The sequence below is a fragment of the Myiozetetes cayanensis genome, unplaced genomic scaffold (assembly GCF_022539395.1).
Source record: "Myiozetetes cayanensis isolate MyiCay16 unplaced genomic scaffold, myiCay2020 scf5-8, whole genome shotgun sequence".
NCBI lineage: Eukaryota > Metazoa > Chordata > Aves > Passeriformes > Tyrannidae > Myiozetetes > Myiozetetes cayanensis.
In genome coordinates, this window is record NW_026087742.1 from 19,404,660 (window position 1) to 19,419,219 (window position 14,560).

Sequence of the window (14,560 nt, forward strand, 5' to 3'; positions counted from 1 at the left end):
GCAGCTGTTATGCATACAGATAATTTAAACTGAGAAAGAGATGTGGATTCCAAAATTAAGTTTTCTGCAGTGAGGTTATTCCAGAACTAGAGCTACCCAATCTATGGAAGACCCTGTCTTGTTCAATATACAGAATGAATAATAGCACTTACCGAGCACTTCTTCTGTGAATGATCCAGTTCATGGTACTTTGTGAATGGAAAGATAATCAGTAATTTCTTCACAGTGCTTATACATACTCTTCATCACTGTAGTATCAGAGTACTGTGGAAATCTTTATTTGTCTTTACAGTGTTCCCAAAGAGCAACAATAATGTTCAGATAGACACTGAAGAATAGGCATCCGTTCAGAAAGTGTCCAACAGTTTTGGCAATCTAGTTAGAGATGTCCATGGTTGGTGATGTTCTGTACGAGTCCAAGCTCAGCTGTCAATGATTTTGGTCATTGTGATGGACACTTAGCTCTTAGCAAGTTTGAGACCACAACATTCTGAGTTAGACACATTATAAAGCAATGAACACAAAATCCGTTTGGATTAATCCTTTTGTTTCTTTCTCTTCCGTGTCCCATCCTCCTTTACCTCCTTCACAGGTTTCAGACCCTTTTGAGCTGGAATTTTTATTTCAAATAATTTCTTATTGCAGGGTCTTACTCATTGGACATTGGATTCTGTTAGTCATTCTGAATCTGAAAAACATACTACATTGTCTTATTCTCACCATATTAATTACAACTGACTGTTGTTCTTTCTTTTTTTTTCTTACGTGTTCTTCTTGCAGTCTCTCCTTACAGTAAAATATTTGTGCCTGATGTTAAGCATGTCAATTTTTGTACTTTGTGCTTTTTAGAAGGATCTGTTTCATTAACATTGTTAAAATATCTGTGTATTTCCACAGTCAGACTGAATTAATTGTTTGCTTTGCCAAGGTCCACAAATTTTGTGAGAAAGGCAGAAACTTGTAGTCTAACCAACTCTAGTTTCTGTTGAGATTTTTTTTTTTCTTCAATATTCTTTCAAAATGGAAGATAAGTCATAGTTAGTGTTATTTGCAGGTCTGAACGTTGTCTGAGAAAGACAGATGATGAGCTGTGTAAATTGACCAAATCCTCTAAGGAACCAGGAAAAACTAATGCTGTCACGTTAAGAAGGCGGGAGCTGCAGAAGAAAGGTTTGTAGTGAGCAGTCATTTGGCATTTAAGTATGAATTTTGGGGAGTGTTGGAATATTTTCCTTTTATCAGTCTATTATTACAAGAAGAGCACAGAAATAAAATAGGTGTTGCAAGCACTGCATGTATTTCCTCTCAATGCAGTTTTTTACAGGTATGGTAAAATATATGAAATGCCTGGTTTTAAATAGGAATAAAACTACGGTGAATCAAACCTGTGGAAGAAAAAATGAAACTGAAGAAAACCTCACTGCAGTCTTATAATCCTGATTTTCTAAAAAAGTCTTTCATAATCAAGAATGTAATCCATTAAGAATGGTCAAATGGTTTGTGAACACTGCTAAAATGTTTATGCTATTTGACAATATTTGTATTCACTGCTGAAGAATTATGACCTCTATGCTCAGTCTCCAGGGTTAATGTACTGCCTTTTATACTGATTAGTATTATTTAGTAATACTTGCATTAGTAATATTTGCAGATTAGAACAGGAAATTGAGAATATTACATCTGGCAGAAGATTAAAGAAAGACTAATTCTTACTTGGAAGGGAGCTATGAATTTGACTATACCCTTAAGTAATTATGCAATAATAATATCTCTTAATTATTTTAGGGAATATGTTTTGGCAACCATACGCAATTAGGAAAGAACTACTGAAGATATCTGTGGAAGATACCTGCTTCCATGCATTTTATTTTAGACATAATGGATATGGAGAAATGTGAAGGTTTTTAAGGATAATCTGTTAAATCACTTACTTTTTAGATGCAGAAAACAAGCACTATGATGAACTGGAGAGGAGGAGCAGACAGATGAACAGCACTACTCTTAGTCAGAAGGACTCGGGCTCTTTTGATTCTGAGAAAAGGAAAAGAAGACACAGTGGCCATATTTCTGATGATTGTAATGCACACATTCCAGAAAAATCACTTGTACTCTCTGTAAGTTGCATTTAATTTTAATGTATGTGTTCATGTACACTCACGCACACACTTCAGTAGCTGCGTTAGCAACATCCTGCGTTAGTAGCTACTTCAGTAGCTGCATTAGCAACATCCCAAATTAAAGAATTATTGTAATAAGTAGGACTCATTATACAGGTATATTAGCACATTATACCCATTGAGGGAAAATAGTTGAGTGATGCATCCAAAGGAATGAGTAAATGTACTTCTGTCCACAACATCAGAATATGCTTATTGTAGCAAAAAAGGTTGTGAGAGGTGAATGACAATGTTTCCTTCAAACAGGAGCATGGACTAAAAGAATTTTGTAAATAAAACATCTAACTGCTTAAGTGAAGCTTCTTTCACAGATGATATAGAGCTAGGGACTAATTAGGGCTTTAATACAAAAATTACTAAATATACCTAAGGTTGTTGAAATCTTGCAAATGTCATCTTCTTCTCAGTCTGTTGTACTCTTCCTTAAAGTTTTATTCTTATCCATCACTAAGGTTTTCAGAAAAACCCTCTAAACAAAACCAAACCAAAACAAAAAACATAAACAAAAGACTGAGGGAATTAGTCAAGTACACAGATTTATATTCAAGCATTTGAATACAATAAAGGCATCCCTGTCACCTTCTGATTAAAACCCCCCAGAGACAGGCAGCTGCTGAATCCTCTTAGCCCAGTTGACCAAGCCACACTTATGGGAAAGTGGTGAACATCACTGATTCTTGGTCTTTCAGTGTCAGACAGTGAGAGAGCTAGTAAAAAATAAGACTTAGTTCCTTGTTCAGTTTGAAGGGTGGTCATGGTAAATGTCTAAAAAGTTGTCCCTTATGTTTTTGTATAATAATAACCTTTAGAATATGAGGAGGGAGAAATTGTCCTGAACTGAGCATTAAATGTTGCTGCATTAAGCACATAGCTAAGTCTCAGTGATATGAACCATCTAGAAATGTCGAGGAATAAACTTAAATCCTGTCTCTGATTCCTGTTTCTAGGAAAAGCAAAGTTTGAGTTCAACTCCTGGCTGCAAAACACCCTGTGAGGATGGACAAGGTGACAGGTCTAATGCTATTCTGGTGCTGGATTGTACTACCCAGCCATTAGAGAGAGACTCTAAAGACACTTCCACGCACAACCACTTAAGGCCTGCTCACAGCCGCACAGAGGAGTCTGGCTCAGAGTCTTCTCCCAGGAAGTTGTCAGAGAAGCAGCCTTCTGCCACCAGCGAGGACGTGATTGTACCACGAGTTAGTACAATCAGGAAATTAAAGATGGACCCATCTCAGTACCTGAGCAAACTGCGGAACAGAATCTGCAGGGGTAATCAGCAACTTGTTTCCATTGACCCAAGTATGTACTATGTCTGTGCTGCTGACAATTACTGTTGGGACACTTAAGTACTAGGAGAGCTCGAGCCTGACTGGCTGGTTGAAACGTAGAGAACAAAAGATTGAAGACAGAGATCGTGTTGTGTGTAATGCATTGAGCAGGTTACAGATCAGTGCCTAGAGTCAGAGGGTCTTGTACTTGAGAGACAGGATAGACAGCAAGATTTTAAAATTCCAGTCCTTATTTTGTGGCTGATTTTGTGGCTATGGAAAATCGAGCTTGTACTTAAGCTCACGCTTAAGCTGAAAAAAAATATTCTCTAGTTTGAAGCAACTGAGTTGTGACCTGTTTCTTTTAATAGCCAAATAGTTTTGAGGATCTTGGATAAAAGGTGTTCATACAGATACAAAACAGTACTTGTTGCTTGCACTTTCATGCACACAGATCTAGATCTTGACTGGTTTGGGCAATGTACTTTGATATTACGTACTGCAAGAGAGAAGTCTTTGCTTGTCTGAAATCCACAATGAATGAAATATTCTTGAGGCTGTGTCATGTAGTATATGAATACTTTCTTTTTTTCCCTCTTTAGTCGTCCTTTCCAGTGATGATGAAGATTCACCTGCTGAACCACAGTGCACAGAGCTGATGCAGGATGGTATCACTGAAATCAAAGAAACAGACCAACAGTCTGACTTCTCAGCTAAGCAACTGGAAGACAAGATGGAAAGCCACAAAGAGCAGGTAGTTTAGTTTTTGGCCGATGTATTGTTATACCAACCCTTTATTTCTACACTATTTGTTGTAGAAAATTATTGTTTATAGTCCCAGCCACAAGCAGAATTCTCTGGCTCTGAAGCTTCAGTGTTTCTGTAACATACAGTGTATTTCCTATTTGGAAATGTTTATTATCAGAAACCAGAAAGGATTAAATAGTAACCTGAGCTAGAAATAGATATGATGAAGATACATCTGTGAAAAACTTGTTTCCTCACAGTGTTTTAAATTGATTGCAGTTTCTTCTTGTCAGCCAGTCCTCTGTTGTAATTCAGTGCATGGAGAAATTCAAGGATCTTTGTTGACAGCAGAGAGAGAGAGGGTAAAGTTTCCTCTTCTGTGTGGCTAGCAGTAAAATGTAAATTTAGAACTAGCCATAAAGGTGGTTACCTCATTTTGGACTTGATTAGCCTTGTGCTGCTCACTTTGACCTGGATTTATGTTATCCTGAAACAAGTCAAGAGCCATTGATTGCTGCCTCTTCTCGCAGTTGCATCATTTTGATCATAAGCGTTGAATTGGATCCTGAACCTTTGATACGAAAAGAGGGCTATTATTTTGTTGCTCTGCTTTGAGTTTTTACTTGGCTCTAGATTAGTAAAGTGCACAGATCATGTCTTGGCAGCGAAGGTGATAAAAGATATTTTTAGGCCTTTAAAGACATTAATAACATGTAAAGACATGTAATAACACTTAAAGCTTTTGAATATGGAATTTTTATATGGAAGCTGACTTTGGGAGTAAATTCTTATCAGCGTGATGTAAAAAATTCCCAAGGTTACAGGAGAGAAGTATCTCATTTAAAGCCCTGTAGTAAATATACTTTTTCTTCTAGTTTTTAACAGAGTCGATGGAAGATAAATGCCTGATTGCCTTACCTTCTGAGAGAACACCTAGAAAACAGAATAACCCATCGCTGGATGTTACATTTGATAGTCTGTACATTGGGAGATTTAAATGCTTATCAGTAGGTCCTGCTAGGGTAAGTTGTTCTATTATGATGATGTTTCGAGAATATTTAAAAATTAAAATTCTGGTTAGGCAAAACCAGTGGTACTTAGTATGGAAACACTGAGTTTTGATTATTGCTGCATCAAATTCCTTTGGCTAATCAGTGGAGTGTGTGGTCCATTACCTTGTACATTTGAATTGCTGTCAGAAAAGCTAACTGATTTTCTGTGGCCACAGTTTTCAGATGTAGAGGTTCTGTATAAATGCTGTACTTGAGAATTCATACTGAGGAGGCTTGTAATGAATTCTAACAGAAAATAATGGCCATATTAGTGGCCAATTAATGTCACTTAAATACCAGTTACTTTTCTCAGAAATAGTAACGATTTAGAATAAAGTAATCCATAATGATCAGAGTTCAGTTATATATTATGCTCTAATCTTGCCTTTTAAACAGAAAATTGCTTGGTTTTTGGCATTAAAGAACATAAAAACAGTACTAAAACCACTAGTGCATAGGCAACATGCTATTCATTGGGTGGAGAAACATAAGTGAGGATCTGCTTAAATGGAGTTCAAGCTCCAGAAGTTTATCAGGTCTTTGACCAGGCTCATTCTGCATATTGCAACTGAAAAAGAAATGTTTGAACCTGCATATGTTCTGTTGCTTTTAGTAAGACATCTTGAAATCTTGGATTGTAATAATAATAATTTTAGGTTTTCACAAAGCAGAAGTTTTGTGCAGCAGTTCTTGTGCACTTATGGAAACATTTAATGGAAACTTCCTAAATTAACAGGCCAAAAATAATTTGAAGGATTAGTTGAAATAATTTTAGAATCAGTGCTTTAGGTGTAAAGTAGACGTTTTCCTTGGAGAACACAACTTTGTACTTAGTGTGGTAATGTAGGAGAAACCTGTTCTGTCAATGTCTATGAGAACCTTTTGTCAAAGTGACAATAAAGCACTCTTTATTTAGCGAAGTCTCTTTAGCACAGCAGCAGTGCAAGTGAAATCCTTCAAGGCCTTTAATTCAAAAATTATTGTAAATAGCAAAGTAACACCCCAGTGTCGAATTGTTTCTGTTGTGACTTAATTCAAATAGTGCATCTGACAGCCTATCATGGGTTGGTTTAGCTCCTTTTGTCTCAAGTGTTTATCTTTTTTTCTTCTTCTTAAGGAACCTCTAGGCAGCTCTGTAACTTTTTGTTTGTTTCTCAGTGCATAGCGTCTCTGCAAGTTATGTGCTGTCATTTAGGTTCTGCAGTATGTCTTTAGGAGTGTTTGGGAGTGTTCTTTTAGGTGAAATAGGCAGTTTGAAATCTCAAACTAGGCATATTTGACTTGGTAGTGTCAGGCTAATGGTTGGACTTGGTGAATGGTGTTTTCCAACCTAAATAGTTCTATTATTTTCAGTGTATTTGACTGTAAGGAAAGACATGGAGATAAGTACAAATTCTTATATTGATTTAATCAATTTGTAAAAAGCAAAGTAATTTTTTTTTTTATTTCAGTTTACAGCAAAGAATATTGTGATCCCACTCCAGGGTAAGAGAATTTTTTTCTTTAGGGTTCTCTTAACTGTATCTTTGAAGTACTGCATTAAAATACAAAGTATGTATTTCTGTTATGTGTAGTTTATAATCTTACTTGCTTTCACAGAGACATTAGATAATTTTCACTTATTTTTCAGTAAAGGAGTTTTGGTGTCTATATTGTAAGCCTTAATAACTTAGCAGTTTCTTGTACTTTTAAGGTGAACTTGTATTTTTAATGGCCTTGTCTCCCATATTTCTGCATATTAGAGGTGTTGAACTGTAGTAAAAATGACTGTGCATGTTTTTGAGGTGAAACAATAATCTTTTCAGGTTAGGGGTTTATACCCTAAGGGTAATTAAACAAAAATATATGAGTTGACTAAAGATAAGAGGAATATAACTGTAGATTTGCATTAAGTTGGTTTTCCAAAGATGGAACAAGGAAAACCTCCATTCTTTATTGGACATGGGTAGGAACATAATTATCAAAGATGAGGACAAGGCTGAGGTATTTAACACCTTCTTTACCTCGGTCTTCAACAGTAAGACAGGTTGTCCTGAGGACAGCTGGCTTCTGGAGCTCGTAGACGGGGATAAGAAGCTGAATAGCCCCCCTGTAGTCAAGGAGGAAACAGTTAGTGACCTGCTGAGCCATCTGCATCCTCACAGGTCTATGGGACTGGATGGGATCCACCCAAGGGTGATGAGGGAGCTGGCAGAAGAGCTTTCCAAGCCACTCTCCATCATTTACCAACAGTCCTGGGGAGGTCCCAGATGATTGGAAGTTGGCAAATGTCACGCCAATCCACCAAAAAGTCTGGAAGGAGGACCCAGGAAACTTACAGACCTGTCAGCCTGAGCTCGGTGCTTGGCAAGGTTATGGAGCAGATCATCCTGTGTGCAATCACACAGCACCTACAGGATGGACAAGGGATCAGAGCCAGCCAGCACGGGTTTAGGAGAGGCAGATCCTGTTTGACCAACCTGATCTCCTTTTATGATCAGGTAACGTGCCTGGTGGATGAGGGGAAGGCTGTGGATGTGTCTATCTGGACTTCAGCAAAACCTTTGACACTGTCTCCCACAACATACTCCCGAAAAATCTGCAGCCCATGGCTTGGACAGGGGCACTCTGTGCTGGGTTAAGAACTGGCTGGAGGGCCGGGCCCAGAGAGTGCTGGTGAACGGGGCTGCCTCCAGCTGGCGGCCGCTCACCAGTGGTGTCCCCCAGGGATCAGTGCTGGGCCCAGTCCTGTTTAACATCTTTATCAATGATCTAGATGAGGGGATTGAGTCCATCATCAGCAAATTTGCTGATGACACCAAGTTGGGAGGGAGTGTCAACTTACCAGAAGGCAGGAGGGCTCTGCAGAGGGATCTGGATAGACTGGAGAGTTGGGCTGACTCCAATGGGATGAAGTTCAACAAGGCCAAGTGCCGGGTCCTGCACTTTGACCACAACAACCCCCTGCAGCGCTACAGGCTGGGCACAGAGTGGTTGGAGAGCAACCAGGTGGAAAGGGACCTGGGGGTGCTGATTGACAGGAGGCTGAACATGAGCCAGCAGTGGGCCCAGGTGGCCAAGAAGGCCAATGGCATCCTGGCCTGCATCAAGAACAGTGTGGCCAGCAGGAGCAGGGCAGTGATCCTTCCCCTGTACTCTGCGTTGGTGAAGCCGCACCTTGAGTATTGTGTTCAGCTGTGGGCCCCTCAGTTCAGGAAGGATATTGAGGTGCTGGAGCGGGTCCAGAGAAGAGCAGCCAGGCTGGTGAAGGGACTTGAGCACAAGTCCTGTGATGAGTGGCTGAGGGAGCTGGGGCTGTTTAGTCTGGAGAAGAGAAGGCTCAGGGGTGACCTCATCGCTCTCTACAACTACCCGAGAAGAGGTTGTAGCCAGGTGGGGGTCTGTCTCTTTTCCCAGGCAGCTATCAGTAGGACAAGAGGACATGGTCTCAAGCTCTGTCAGGGGAGGTTTAGGTTAGATATTAGGAAGAAATTCTTTACAGAGAGAGTGATCAGGCATTGGAAGGGACTGCCCAGGGAGGTGGTGGATTCTCCATCCCTGGAGGTATCGAAGAAGAAACTGGATGTGACATTTAGTGCCATGGTCTAGTAACTGTGGTGGTAGTGGATCAAGGTTTGGACTTGATATCTCAGAGGTCCTTTCCAACCCATCTAATTCTATGGTTCTTTGTGTGTTAGGAGAAGGTTTGTCAGCAGTTCTGGATTGGATTGACTAAAAGCAAATAGGAATTCATGATTTTCAATATTTTTTTTTATATATTTGTAGGTGTTTAACTGTGGTTGTTTTTAGAAAAAAAAAAAAAACCAACTTTTTTTTTTTTCAGGAAGAATTCCAAATTTAGATGTTTAGCTTTTGGTGTTACAATTTCATAACTTTGTGTAACATAGTTTGATGGAACTGATGTCAGTGTTGAATTCTCAGTATTTTATGTAATACTTGGAATAAAATCTATAAGTACTGTGTTAATACACTCTGGTCATACTTAGATCTCAGCATGTAATTACTGTAACATGTATGACTATGGCTGTTAAAGGTATGGTTCTTTTAAATTCTGTTCTCTACAGTGGCTCTCAATAAGAACATTAAGCTGACAGTGGATACTCTGGATCTGAGAAGGTTTGGCCTGTGGAGAAGTGATGGTGACTGTTCTTCAACAACTATTATTTTTCTTTGGTTGTCTGTGGATTATGTAGAAAACATGGAAACCCAATTGGGAAAGTCAGTTATCAGCAAGCCATGTAAGTAATCTCTTTCCTTAAAAGCAAAGGAAAGGTCTAAATTTATGGCATGTCAATAAAGTGGTTATTTCACAGTTGTGTTTTTTGAATGTGGAGAAAAGCTTATTGCATTTTAAATATAATTTGGTCAGTTTTGCTTTTCTAAAATACCTTGCTATACTTATATTTGGAAGGAAAAAATCTAACATGATATGATTCAAAACTAACTGCTATTTAATAAAAAGACCTCAACATGCAGTCTAATTGTAATCTGTGTGAGAAAGCCCTTTTATCTAGGCTTGTGTATAAAGCATCTCTCCCTTTAAAATATATGGGATGTTTTACTTGTCCTTACTGCTGAGTATGGTATGAGCTAGACAAAAAACTTGGCAAGTAAAGATTGAGTTGATCTGTCACAAGACTGCATTGGGCCATTGCATTATTGTTGAAGAAAATTTCCACTAAAGGCCAAGTGGGCTCTTTAGTCTTTAGGGTATTATGGACTGACTCTATTTGTTTTTCTAGCATGAAGCTCTGTAAAACTGAGTATGAATTTTGCTCATACGTTCAGAGTGGCACAATTACACCAGGTTTTTATGTAAGCAAAATCATTGCAAAATAGCATCTACAAAAATGATGATGTCAGAGTTGCCTGTGTGAAATTGAATAGTATGTATTCCCTGTACAGTCACCACCTGTAGGAAGAAAAATTATAAGTAATGTTAGTTTAACATAAGGAGTGCAAGTAGTTTGAAGCAAAATACTGAGTGAAATTTTAGCAGAGGGCTACCTTTACTCAAAGTAAGTTTATTGAAGTTACTGGTAGCTTCTGTAAGACACAGTTTCTAGTGAAATGAGTGGAATCCGAGGCTGTGAGGCATCTTTTAGTTTTAGGTTTATTTACCTTGGTTACATTCTTGTTGAAGAAACCTCTGCCTTCTTAGTGTGTTAACATTAGAGGAAAATATAATGTGGTGTATCTGACAGCCTGAAAGGGGTCAGAGGAGTTCCTTACCCAGGAGAGTTAGAAAGAACTTTATAAGAAGACAAGACAGGCTGTGCTGATCAATGCACACGGCATGGCCAGCCCTCTCTTTTCCCACATACCTTCCTCCCCATTGCCTGCCTTTAGTTCTTCCCTACAACAACCCATATTAAGTCCTTTGTAATCCCAAAATACTCTTCCCTTGCATCCCGTCACGTGTACCATACAGTTCAGAAAGTGCTCTAGCATCGACTCAGTAGGTGTTAGATCTGGACCCTTGGGCTGTGACTTTCCTGGGACAGCCCTGGGAAAGGCCCAGGTTGTGTTTGTCTTCCTCACAATCCTTAATTTGGGTTCCTACCTGCCATTTTGCCCCTGTGCTCCTCTGGGCTTATCAGGTGGGCCTTTGGTGGGCTGATGGCCCCTGTGATGAACCTGGTAGGGTATTATTTGGGCTCCCCTGCCTGCCATTGGCTCTCTGTGCTCCTTTATGGGTGTGCAGACAAGCTCTTATCACATAATCTAATAATTAATACTATCCATTCTCTCCTTTTTCCAGCTGAACCTGGTGAATTTGTATTTCTTGAATTGTCCCAACCACTCAGAGAATGGGAAGAAGACAGACTGACTGAACTGATTACAAGTGTGAGCAAGAAGAACAGAGCACCAGATCTCGCGGAGTTTTTGTCCTTGAAGCAAGCATTTCCCTTGTTTAAGGATCTTTCTCCTGAAGAAAGCTCTTTCATGAGTTACCATAAGGATCTACTAAAGCAATATATGCCAAAAAAGAGTACCTCAGATGCTCCTGAACCTGCAGTTCAGGTTAGTGTGTAGCTGTTGCTTTATTTATCACCCCCTGTTGGCATTCACACATTCTAGTAAATTTTCCATCAACCTTCTTTCTTAATCCATGGCTCATAAAAAACAGTCATGATGGCTGCAAAATTAGCAGTCAACTAGGTTGTGTCCACAGAGGGATAGTGTGTAGACCTCATCAGTGAATAGCAGGTGCCTGTGCTTTAGATTAACCTATATGGTTGTGTATATTTAGAACAGGGATATCCTGCCCTTCTGGTGTCTCTGGGGGAGCAAGTTGGGAGTTAATCAAGTAATGAGGGGTGGAGACATTTTTAGGTTGAGCTGGAAAAGCAGCAGAGAAGGAGCTGTGTATATTGCTCTCCAGGCACCTCTAGATGTACTTGTGGGGTCTCCACAGCTTGAAATGCTGAATGATTCCTCAGGCTGCTGGGGATTTGTATCTGTGCAAGTTAATGTGTTGTCAAGGTTTAATCCCTCTGAGGAGTAAATGTCTAAATCCAACCCTCCATCATTGTCACTTCAGAAATCACATATATTTGTTCCCACTAGTAAAAAGCACAGAGATGACAGATAAATATGATCCATGAAACTGGGGACTTAAATAGGGAGCCAGCAAGCTCAAATCTGTATCATTTTTCAGGTAAATTGTTCAAGGGCTGGATTTTCAACCTTCCAAGCACACACAGCTCCAAGTAAGACAGCCTGATACTTGTCTCCATCCTTTCAGGTCATGTTTCTTCTCCAAAACCAGTTCTCTGTCACTTGCCTAATAATACTTGGACAGTTTTGGAGAGATTATGAACTAAGACCTGTCATCATTTTGAAAGACTCATTACTTTTTATTACCTGAACAGTGGCACATTTGCCTAAATCCTGAAGGGTATCCTTTGCTCTCTAGCAACAGTCCTCTTCAGTGATGCAGGTTATTCCTGTGGGCTTTAAGCTTGAATTTTATGTGTTCTGTTTTACATATATAACAAACTGTATAATGCTTTTTTACTATTATTATTGTTTGTGTTTTTTTCTGGTAGGAATCAAAACTAAAAGTGGTCAGACCCAGTTATGCACTTGCAAGTAAGCAGAACTGTGGTTGTTATTCTATCTCTTTGTCCTCTACACTGAATGAAGAATGGAAAGAAGTAAGAGAAACAGGAGCACTTAAGAAGTAAGTAATGTTTCATATAAATAAGAAAGTAAAAGAAATGGAATAAATAAGTTGTTGGAATAAAAACCCTCACTTAACTACCATTCTCTAGTTGACTTTGAAGTTGTGTGAAAGTTGCTCTAGATATCTAAAATATCCTGAAGTCTAAGTGTAGTTATTAATTTTCCATCCTGATAGTTAACAGACAGAATGGATGTGTTACAGGATGACAGAAAATCCCACAGAAATTAAAGAATACTTGAACTGTGACTACAAGATCTAATCATGGTTGCATCAGTGGGGAGGGTAGGGACCTCATGCGTTCTGTAAGTGTCCATCTAAGTCCATCTTAGCAGAACTATTGCTGACTTAAGCTGAACCTTTTTTAAAATCTAAACTACATTTTCTTTCACTGTGTCCCAGTCTTTTTATAACTGATGTGTCATACAGTTTACTTGTTAGTACAGGAGCTTGGTTGGAAAAAGACACTAGTGTATCAAGATGCTGGGAGAACACTCACATGCTCAGTTCTGTCTGCACTTGCCTCTTGGTCCTCATACCTGTAGTACAGCAAATATTACCAGAGTAAATTGCTCTTAAGAACTCTTGCCTTTTGCTGTCACTGTTTCTACTGACAGTGTCACAGTTGGTTTTGCTTCTTCAACAACAAAAATGCTCAGTTCGTGGTTCCAGTTAATTACTATGGTTTTGAGTCTGGAGCCTTTTACGTACATTTTAAATACTAGTGGTAGACGTAACTCGGGCTGTCTTAAACCACTTAAAATACATATGCTACAAGCCCAAATTCACTGCCTGGAAATGTCGGAGTCCTTGTTGGGCTGTTCATTCAGACCATTTGTCCCCTGGTATTTCTTCACATTTTATATAGCCATTTCTCAACTGCTTTTATCAAGAATAGAAAAACAAGATGAAGTTAAAAAATATTCTCCTTTCCAAAGTTTTTCTTAAAGTTTCAGTGTGCATTGGAGTGAGTATTTCTTTTGAAACACTTGGCTACTGGAGGAAGAAACGATAAAGGACTCTTGAGTTAGCCAACAATTTTGAGAACTACTACTTTTAACAGGTTTTCTAGAAAGTCTTCTACGTGTGAAACAACCATACTAAGAAGAGTGTCATGTAAAACAGTTTGTCACTGTTACGACATGATTTATATTTTCTAGTTTAATTGTTTACCCACCCCCACCTGCAAAAGGAGGACTGGGAGTCACAAGAGAAGACTTAGAGTGCTTAGAATATGGGGAATTTCTCAATGATGTCATCATTGATTTCTATCTTAAGTAAGTAATCACAGTCCTGCTTGTACCCTTCTTTCTGGGGCCTGATCTGGACTTGAATGTTACTGTAAATGTTGGTCACTAAACACCATACAACAATTTCAGAAGTAAAGAGTGTGATGAATTTGTACGTTGGACTTGTCTAAAAGCTTTTTTATGTTCTTGCAGTTTTATTTGTTTTAATTTAATTCTTTATGTCCCTTCAAAGGCCTGTGATATAATCCAGACAGAGTAAGTGGAAGAAAAAAAGCCTCTTGGTGACCTTACGCAACAGAAAGTGCTGAGCAGTGTTAGGGCAGTTGAACAAAGTAAATGGTCTGCACTAGTGTTTTATTTACTAAGTTTGCATGAAGTGGAGCATCCTCTGCTATTCTTTGCAATTTCAGACATTCTTCTGATGCAAATCTGCTGCAGAAAGGAGCACAGCTAATACTTCTTGAGGAAGTTGTGCTTGGCCAAGCTACTCCATGCCACCCTGCTAAAGATGTTTGTGAAAGCAATTTTTCAAAAACTGGCACTGTGGCCACCATTCCCTAAAGCTGAGGTTTATTTTCACACTGCTGACTTAGACCTAAGAGGAATTCTGGTTCGTTGAAGGTTGTCAGCAAGAATTCCATTTTACTTGGCATCCAGATGGCTGAAGGAGCAGGAGCAATAGGAAACCTTGTCTAGAGGAGTGGGAAAGGACATGTGTTACAGAGTGTTTCAATGGGATTTTGCAGCAGACCCCCTTGTATTTTGCTCTAAACTAGAAATAAATAATGCAACATGGTCCTCTCAATAGCTGTAGCTTCATCTCAACATGAAAAGAAAGATCTAAGTAAAAGAATTTAATGCAATCATTGCAGAAACT

The 14,560-nt window shown here is 39.0% G+C and overlaps 1 protein-coding gene across 6 annotated transcripts in view; it reads left to right on the forward strand.

The window, feature by feature from the left end:
* Positions 1-14,560, forward strand: part of SENP7 (SUMO specific peptidase 7) — a 41,651-nt gene that overhangs the window by 16,001 nt on the left and 11,090 nt on the right. For 5 of the 6 annotated variants that reach the window (XM_050333007.1, XM_050333006.1, XM_050333009.1 and 2 more), the window contains 10 exons: positions 1,055-1,170; positions 1,939-2,114; positions 3,125-3,479; positions 4,051-4,202; positions 5,071-5,217; positions 6,699-6,732; positions 9,312-9,485; positions 11,009-11,271; positions 12,300-12,433; positions 13,594-13,710. In XM_050333007.1, coding sequence (XP_050188964.1) covers positions 1,055-1,170; positions 1,939-2,114; positions 3,125-3,479; positions 4,051-4,202; positions 5,071-5,217; positions 6,699-6,732; positions 9,312-9,485; positions 11,009-11,271; positions 12,300-12,433; positions 13,594-13,710 — 1,668 coding nt within the window. The remainder of the gene's footprint in view (positions 1-1,054; positions 1,171-1,938; positions 2,115-3,124; positions 3,480-4,050; positions 4,203-5,070; positions 5,218-6,698; positions 6,733-9,311; positions 9,486-11,008; positions 11,272-12,299; positions 12,434-13,593; positions 13,711-14,560) is intronic. The other variant, XM_050333008.1, reaches the window with a different exon arrangement.